The sequence below is a fragment of the Pleurodeles waltl genome, chromosome 6, assembly GCF_031143425.1.
Source record: "Pleurodeles waltl isolate 20211129_DDA chromosome 6, aPleWal1.hap1.20221129, whole genome shotgun sequence".
NCBI classification, from domain to species: domain Eukaryota; kingdom Metazoa; phylum Chordata; class Amphibia; order Caudata; family Salamandridae; genus Pleurodeles; species Pleurodeles waltl.
Window position 1 is genome coordinate 66,227,531 of NC_090445.1, and position 9,431 is coordinate 66,236,961.

Consider the following 9,431-nt stretch of genomic DNA (forward strand, 5'->3'; position numbering starts at 1 on the left):
CAAGCCCATGGCGGCGTGAACAGACCAGTAGCATATTTTTCAGCTACTTTGGATCCGGTTGCAGCAGCACTTCCAGGATGCCTGCGCGCCGTAGCAGCAGTTGGTATCAGCCTCACTCAGAGTGAAGGAATAGTGATGGGACACCCTTTAACAGTCATGGTCCCTCACTCAGTTGAAATACTCTTGACACGCTCCCAAACGCAGCACATGACTGGTGCTAGACTCACAAGGTACGAAACAATAATTCTGGGTTCACCTAATGTGCAGCTGAAAAGGTGCACCATGTTGAATCCAGCAACCTTTCTTCCCAGTGAAAATGCTGAAATTGAGAACGCTGAAGACGTCGAGCACGACTGCCTTCAGGTGACTGAATTTTGCACCAAACCACGACCTGATATCAAAGACACCAGGTTGGATGAAAATGATCAAATTGTTTTTGTTGATGGTTCATGTTGAAGAGATGCATTGGGAATATTGAAGGCAGGATATGCTGTATGTACTGTAACAGGTGTTTTGGAAGCGTCCTGGCTTCAAGGAGTTTATTCTGCACAAGTAGCCGAACTGGTGGCCCTTACCAGAGCGTGCCAACTTTCTACATTGATGAGAGTTACCATTTATACTGATAGCCAGTATGGGTTTGGAATAGTGCATGATTTTGGGCAACTATGGTCACAGAGAGGTTTCATGACTTCTTCAGGGTCACCAGTGAAAAATGGGGAAAGAATAAGAGAACTGTTGCACGCTATCCAAATGCCGGCAGAAGTTGCAGTGGTAAAGTGTAGCGCACATACAAAAGGACAAGACTATGTTTCCCTGGGAAACGCATATGCGGATCAAGTCGCAAGGTTTTGCGCATTGAACTGTATATTGCTCAGGGATGAATGGAATTTGATAAATGAGCCAGAGCCTGAACAAAGTGAAACTTTTGCCCTGAAAGTTGTAGATACCATGGACGAATTGAAAGCGTTACAGAACAGTGTCAGCGAGGATGAGAAAGTCTCCTGGACTAAATCACAATGTGTAAAGAGATCAGATGAGTTGTGGGTCTCAAATGAAGGGAAATTTGTCTTGCCAAATAGCCTTTTATCGCAGTTAGCGTGATTCTACCATGGACAAGCTCATCTTGGGAGGGATGCCATGATAAGATTATTTAAAACTGATTGGTTTAACCCTAAATTCCGTCAAGTTGCTGAAGCAGTTTGCCATCGTTGTGTCATTTGCCAGCAGATGAACCCAGGAAAGGGAACAGTTGTAAATTTGAGCCACATTGGAAGGGCTGGGGGTCCTTTCAGCAGGATGCAAATGGATTTCATTGAGATGCCTGTGCATGGAGGTTTGAAGTATGTGTTGGTGATTGTGTGCATTTTTAGTCACTGGATCTGAGAAAAATAAATGAGATAATAATAAAGTGTTGCCCTGTAGTACCAAATCCAGCTGTGATTATGTTTCAAATTCCCTGCGATGCTGAGTGGTTCTCAGTCATCGACCTGTCACAAGCATTCTTCTCCGTGCCTCTTCACGAGGACAGTCAATTTCTCTTTTGTTTCAAATTCTTGGACAGAGTCTACAGTTGGTGTCGAATTCCTCAAGGGTTTTCGGAATCACCATCGATTTTCAATCAGATCCTAAAGAAGGATTTGGAGGCTTTAGACTTGCCGTTTGGGTCAACCCTGGTACAGTACATTGATGATTTGTTGATTGCCTCCAAGACCAAAAATGACTGTACCGTTGACACTATAGCTCTACTGAACCATTTGGGAAGGAATGGACATAAAGTGTCTCCTTCGAAGTTACAATTTTGCCAGAAGAAAGTGAAATATTTGGGTCATCAAATTGAAAAGGGGTCACGAAGAATAATGAAGGAGAGAATAACAAGTGTACTTCAAATGAGTCCACCAAAAACTAGGAGGGAGGTGAGAAAGTTCTTGGGGATGGTTGGCTACTGTCGGCAATGGATTCCTAACTTTTCAACACTAGCCAAACCTTTGCTGAAATTGACCCAGAAAGATGCATTGGATGTGATCGAACTGAAAGGAGATGAGATGGATGCTTTTGTTGAATTGAAGGAATGCATGTGTAGGGCTCCAGCTTTAGGTATGCCTGACTACACGAAACCCTTCACATTGTTTTGTCATGAACGTGATGCTTGTTCCTTGTCTGTCTTGACTCAAGCCCATGGCGGCGTGAACAGACCAGTAGCATATTTTTCAGCTACTTTGGATCCGGTTGCAGCAGCACTTCCAGGATGCCTGCGCGCCGTAGCAGCAGTTGGTATCAGCCTCACTCAGAGTGAAGGAATAGTGATGGGACACCCTTTAACAGTCATGGTCTCTCACTCAGTTGAAATACTCTTGACACGCTCCCGAACGCAGCACATGACTGGTGCTAGACTCACAAGGTACGAAACAATAATTCTGGGTTCACCTAATGTGCAGCTGAAAAGGTGCACCATGTTGAATCCAGCAACCTTGCTTCCCAGTGAAAATGCTGAAATTGAGAACGCTGACAGGTGACTGAATTTTGCACCAAACCACGACCTGATATCAAAGACACCAGGTTGGATGAAAATGATCAAATTGTTTTTGTTGATGGTTCATGTTGAAGAGATGCATTGGGAATATTGAAGGCAGGATATGCTGTATGTACTGTAACAGGTGTTTTGGAAGCGTCCTGGCTTCAAGGAGTTTATTCTGCACAAGTAGCCGAACTGGTGGCCCTTACCAGAGCGTGCCAACTTTCTACATTGATGAGAGTTACCATTTATACTGATAGCCAGTATGGGTTTGGAATAGTGCATGATTTTGGGCAACTATGGTCACAGAGAGGTTTCATGACTTCTTCAGGGTCACCAGTGAAAAATGGGGAAAGAATAAGAGAACTGTTGCACGCTATCCAAATGCCGGCAGAAGTTGCAGTGGTAAAGTGTAGCGCACATACAAAAGGACAAGACTATGTTTCCCTGGGAAACGCATATGCGGATCAAGTCGCAAGGTTTTGCGCATTGAACTGTATATTGCTCAGGGATGAATGGAATTTGATAAATGAGCCAGAGCCTGAACAAAGTGAAACTTTTGCCCTGAAAGTTGTAGATACCATGGACGAATTGAAAGCGTTACAGAACAGTGTCAGCGAGGAAGAGAAAGTCTCCTGGACTAAATCACAATGTGTAAAGAGATCAGATGAGTTGTGGGTCTCAAATGAAGGGAAATTTGTCTTGCCAAATAGCCTTTTATCGCAGTTAGCGCGATTCTACCATGGACAAGCTCATCTTGGGAGGGATGCCATGATAAGATTATTTAAAACTGATTGGTTTAAACCTAAATTCCGTCAAGTTGCTGAAGCAGTTTGCCATCGTTGTGTCATTTGCCAGCAGATGAACCCAGGAAAGGGAACAGTTGTAAATTTGAGCCACATTGGAAGGGCTGGGGGTCCTTTCAGCAGGATGCAAATGGATTTCATTGAGATGCCTGTGCATGGAGGTTTGAAGTATGTGTTGGTGATTGTGTGCATTTTTAGTCACTGGATTGAAGCATACCCTACACGTAGAAATGACAGCCTCACAGTCGCAAAATTACTCTTGAGAGAGTTGATACCGCGCTTCGGATTCCCGATCTCTTTAGAATCAGATAGGGGAAGTCACTTCAATAACGAGGTGATAAAGTTACTTTGCGCAGCGCTGAACATTGAGCAAAAATTGCATTGTAGCTATCGCCCTGAAGCATCAGGATTGGTGGAACAAATGAATGGTACACTGAAATCGAGAATGGCGAAAATATGCGCATCGACAAACTTGAAATGGCCTGACGCATTACCTTTGGTGTTAATGTCAATGAGAAACACCCCTGACAGAAAGACTGGATTGTCCCCGCACGAGATTCTCATGGGCAGGGCCATGAGACTTCCTGCAGTTCCTGCAAATGCGCTTTTGAATATTACAGATGATATGGTGTTAGACTACTGCAAGGGTCTAGCTGACGTGGTTCGCTCTTTCTCTCACCAGGTGCAGGCCACCACCTTGCCACCGATCCAAGGTCCAGGACACACACTTAAAGCAGGTGACTGGGTCGTGATAAAGAAGCACGTGAGGAAGTCGTGTCTGGAACCCCGTTGGAAAGGCCCTTTCCAAGTGATCCTGACGACCACTACCGATGTGAAGTGTGCGGGAGTTCCCAACTGGATTCACGCCAGTCACACAAAGAGGGTGTTGTGTCCTACAGAAGAGGAAGTTGATGCGTTAAAAACATCGGCTCGTGACAATAAAGTGGAAAGTACCAAGGCAGAACGAGAGAGAGAAAAAGGAGAACCAATAGAAATTGAGGAAGGCGAGATATTTTCTGAGGACGAAGCAAATGACTCACTTGGGGAGGACCAAGTAGAAGCCTCAGAAAGCGACGAATCAGCTGAAGGTGACAAGGAGCCTGAAGCAGCTGAAAGTGATAAAGAACTCGAAGAAAAAGACGGTGACAAAAGACTTAAAACAGGTGGAGAAGCAGGAGAGCCTGATCAGAGGAGGGCTTTCCCAGAAGCAGACGATAAGGGAAAGGAGAAGGAAAGTGTGACTGACTTTCCCGAAAGAGAAAACACAACAGAGCAGAGCGAAACTGTTCAAACTCGCTCAGGGGAAGTTGCAGGCCCCTCGAATGGACAGAGCGTAAAGAAGAAACAAGGTATAGCGTCAGTAAAAGTGAGAATAAAAGAAAGGGTGAATGACAATGACGGAGCCAAGGTCAAAGGTATAAGAAGAGAAATACCTGTCATAATACCAGTCCTGAGTGAAGAAGAAGGTTCAACGAAGAAAGAAAGTACCAGTGAAAAGGAAACAAAGGGAGATGCAAAATTGAAAAGAAAAAGAATACCAAACCAAAGGTATTCCGGTCCGGAATGGGCATATGTAGTCAACGACGATTGGGCTGACGAATTTGTGACTCTTAGTCTTGAAAACGAAGAAGCAGAACTACAATTCGAAAACAAAAGTTTCATGGACTCTGTTGATTGAAAAATTGCCAAAGACATTGATCACTTGAGCATTTAATGAGCTTCAACCAGCTAAGACATTGCTAACCTGATAAGACATTGCCAACCTGATAAGACATTGATAACCTGATTGACTTTGAAACCGATTTTGAGACAACGCTGCTAACCGATGAGAGACTGAGCTACTGAAGAAAAAAAACTGTGTGAACATTGCACTCGTTCAGCTTTGTAACTATCCGCTAACTCGTTTTTTTTATATAAGGTGTTTTCAGCTCTCTGATTCTATACAGATCATGACTAAATTCACTACACAAAGTCGTAGAATGAAGTATTGTAAATATGCGTGTATAGGCTTGATAACTGCATGTGTACTAATAATTGTAGCAATAGTGCTTGGAATGCGTGGTAAGGATGAGAATGAGAAGAATGATGCTTTTACTTCTAAACCTGCTATTGTTACTGAACTAACAGCTCTGAAGAGACTCGAACAAGACAAGAGACACTTGCATGATAAGAAGGAACTTTCATTTAACGTTTTCTATCGCTTACTAAAAGAATATGTTGAGACTATGGATGCGAAGGATTGTTATGTGTGTACACAAATACCGACATCAGTAACGGAAGGGGTGACTTATCACCACATGCCTCTTACATATGGAATTACATGTAGTTTAGTATCTTCTAGATTTTATGGCCAAACTCACATTCAGTATTTTTACTCTAATTATGATGTTACTTTTGCATATGTCCCTATAATAACGCAACTGAGTCAGACAGCTAAAGATTGGGATGCTAAATTAATGAGAGAATTTTTCGAACCAATGTTGCCCTTCCAAACAGCTCACGCTCATAGAAAAAATCTTACCTGCTCACTCTCTGCAGTAGAAATAAGCTTTTTAGATCGCACGGATGATAGGAGGGTGCAAATGAATGAAAAACTGGAGAAAGAGCTACACAAAAGGACCTCTATAGATAATTATGCTTTTGCTGCAATAAGGACACAAGGGAAAATAGCTTTAGATGCTTGGCATGTAGGGAAATTTTGTAAATACCGCGGCGAGTCATATTATGACAAAATTTTTGTGGGAGCGAGTGAGTGTAAACATACGTTTATCTTCAAAGCTAAATGGACATTCATGCTGAACGGACTGGACCCAGTCATTCCTGGTGTATATTACATTTGTGGGTACAACACCTATTATCGTCTTCCTAAGGGATGGTGGGGGAGATGTTATTTGGGTATAGTGTTCCCAAAGGTTTATCAACTGGATGACTTAACGAAAATTCCGAAGATGTCTGGATCACATCATATTCAGAAAAGAGAGACAGCTTCTGCTGTGGTGGGAGATATATTTGGAGCAATGATTCCTTCATTAGGAGTCGTATTGAATTCAATTAAAATACGAACGTTGTCTACTATTGTGGATAACATGTTGACAAAGTTTTCAGGTGCTATAATCCTGATGGATGCTGAACTTGCAGCAGAAAGAGCTATGACTCTTCAAAATCGGCTTGCCTTAGACATTCTTTTAGCAAAGGATGGCGGAGTTTGCAAAATGCTTGGTACGCGTCACTGTTGTACATATATACCAGACAACAGTGGAAAAATTAAAACAATGCTTGCGAATTTAACAAAAGAAAGTGCAGACTTGAAAGAATTGAAAGAACCAGGAGTTTGGGAGAAAGTTGGAAAAGGGCTTGCTTCAGTGGGAAACTGGCTCGGCCGCATTTGGAATGGATTATTACTAAAAATAATAAAGGGGATACTAATAGTACTAATTTGCATATTAGGCATCTGGGGAATAAAGAAAGGAATTCTATTGATAATAGCGAGAATGAAGAGAAGAAAGGAAAAGAAAATGGAGAACAGAATGCTGGAACTATATAGGGAAAGATCAAAGGGAACTAAAAGAACAAGGGAACTGACAGAATTTTAATGGAATAAAATTTGTGGAGAGATTTGATGTGATGACAAATAGTCATCAGAGGAGGGATTGATGACGCAGAAAAGAGGGTTCGACATATATTCATGCACATCACGTAGTTTAAATATAATGAAGTGTGATTTTAACCGACTAAATAAAAATGTACGAGGGAAAATGTGCCCTCAGAATAGTTTGCCAACATTTATAAGCGTGCTTTATAAAACATGAAGAATTAAAATTGTACTAATCTGACATAACCGTAAATGTATGCCATGACTTCTTACTGTTTGAAACTCTTTGCTTAGCTTAAATTTAGTGGAGGCTTTGGCCTAGTTGCCCGGTCTCACGTTTTAACTGCGTGTATTTTTCCATGGACTAATGAAACGTATATTCATGCTCGAAGTTGTATTTTTCCAGTAGAGATGGTTAACATGCTTATCTTCAAGGTTTCGTACCAGCCTGGCTTCATCCCTTTTGCTTCAAGGTCAATCTGCAGGTGCGGACAATGGAAGCTCTGATAGTAAATTAATTGGCCAATCATGTTGCAATTTGTGTTCCAAGCTCCAAGGATAGTATATGCATAAGTAGGAGCTAGTAAAAAGACTTTTCCTATTGGACAATTTGAAGCCAACCTATGAACCCTCCAATGGAAGACCCTACAGAACTTGGACTGTTTCTTACTTAAACCTGGTGTACTAAGAGAACTCAGCCATTTTTGTCCATTTTTCCGACTTCGCCATTTTGCCATCTTCTACGATGCCAATTTGATGCTCGACGCCATTTTGAATGACACTTTGATGCTTTCTTTAATCGAGAGAAAGAGACTTTAAATAATTCTCACCCTAGAGACTTTAACTTTGATTTGTCCCTTCCACCTTATGAAGTAACTTTGCCCATTTATCTTGCCGCTGCGAGGCAATTTGCCCCGTTCACCCTGCCCCTTTGAAATCTGTCCCGTGCTGATCGCATCCGGTACCTGTGGGATGAAGACTTCCTTGAATGCTGTTTGTATTTGGTAAATATGAAAGGATAAATGTACATTTGCATTGTGTTTTCCTTTTTAGGTACCAACTGCTATTTTGATAGGGCCCAAGCTAGAAGTTTTTCCAAATTAATGTTGCTAAATTAGTTTTGCATGAAGCCCACATGCTGATGCTAATTTGAGGTTAAATGAGGAATTCATTTGACGCACGATGCAAATTTGAGATCTTGTTATGCTGACTAATGTATGAAAAAAGCCAACTACAGATTGTCATCTTAGTGATTTGCATTGCTATTATTGAATACATTATTATTCAAATGCTGCATAGGTTGCATCTTTTTCGCCGTTATGGACAGCTAGTAATGTTCATTTACATATATCATTTGGTGTTGCGACACATTTATATCGTGCTAGCTTTGTTAATGTAGGGAAAATAAATTCATTAACTTTTAATAAACTGGTGTGGTTATTCATGACTGAAAGGTCATGGTGTGTCGAAATATTGATTGTTGTTAATTGTGATGTACCATATTGATCGACTTATTGATAATGCGTGTTGTGGTTATCGATTATTGATTTGATTAGCATGACTGCTCACGGATGAGGAGAGCCCAACTCGGTTAAAAGATTCATCGACCTCCGACGCGTCCAGGTACAGGTATAATATTAGAGCTGGACGCACTATCACATGTTCATTACTGTTTATCTGTAGCTTAGCTGTTCTTTTCGTTTTTATTACGAGTTTTTACTTCTCTTTACTTGCGTTGAGGAAAAATGCGAAAATTAACCACCAACGTGTGTGGATTTTAGAATTACATGCTCCAACTGATTACGGGGCAAGGCTCTGGTCCGTTCAAAAGGTCATTGTGTCGCTTATTATTAGGGCTTGATGGCGATTTTTGCATTAAACGCAAGTTAGACTTCTCTATGCTTTCCCAAGTGTTTGTTTTATTTTACGAACTTGGTTCATTTTGTGCATGGAATCGCCTTCACTGTGTGAACTGTGTGAACAAGGGACTGCAGGGCCCGACTCCACATGATAATCTCAGGCGACAGAGGTAAGGGAGATATTTCCCCAGGGGGACTGGAGTGGACCACGTCTTAGCGCTCGACTTGATGAGCTGGACAGCTTAAACGCATTGAACCAAATTAAGGTGCATCCTAAGTGCTCAAACCATTTTTCGTTTTCTTGTTTGCGTTGTATGAGTTGTTTCAAATTCATTGTCTGTGTTTCCCCAGGGGGACTGGTGTGGACCACGTTTTAGCTCTCGACTTGATGAGCTGGACAGCTTAAACACATTGAACCAAATTAAGGTGCATCCTAAGTGCTCAAACCATTTTTCGTTTTCTTGTTTGCATTGTATGAGTTGTTTCAAATTCATTGTCTGTGTTGCGTTAAAATGCTGGGTAAAAGACAACAGCACAATAGGCTGTTTGGGTAGGTAGACATGGGAGGAGTCTGGCGAAAAAGTTTGCGTGTCCGCAAATCGATATTTTAGAGGGAGCGGGCTCTAAAAATAGTGCACATTTAGGACACATAGGAAAGTGCA

General features: G+C 41.7%; 1 protein-coding gene across 1 annotated transcript; it reads left to right on the forward strand.

Moving 5' to 3' along the window:
- Nucleotides 1–2,811: 2,811 nt before the first annotated feature.
- LOC138301478 (neurofilament medium polypeptide-like) lies at nucleotides 2,812–4,996 on the forward strand. The gene is made up of 2 exons (XM_069241990.1): nucleotides 2,812–2,917; nucleotides 4,218–4,996. Exons 1-2 carry the CDS (start codon nucleotides 2,812–2,814, stop codon nucleotides 4,994–4,996), a joined length of 885 nt encoding a protein of 294 aa, XP_069098091.1.
- The last annotated feature ends 4,435 nt before the right edge of the window (nucleotides 4,997–9,431 follow it).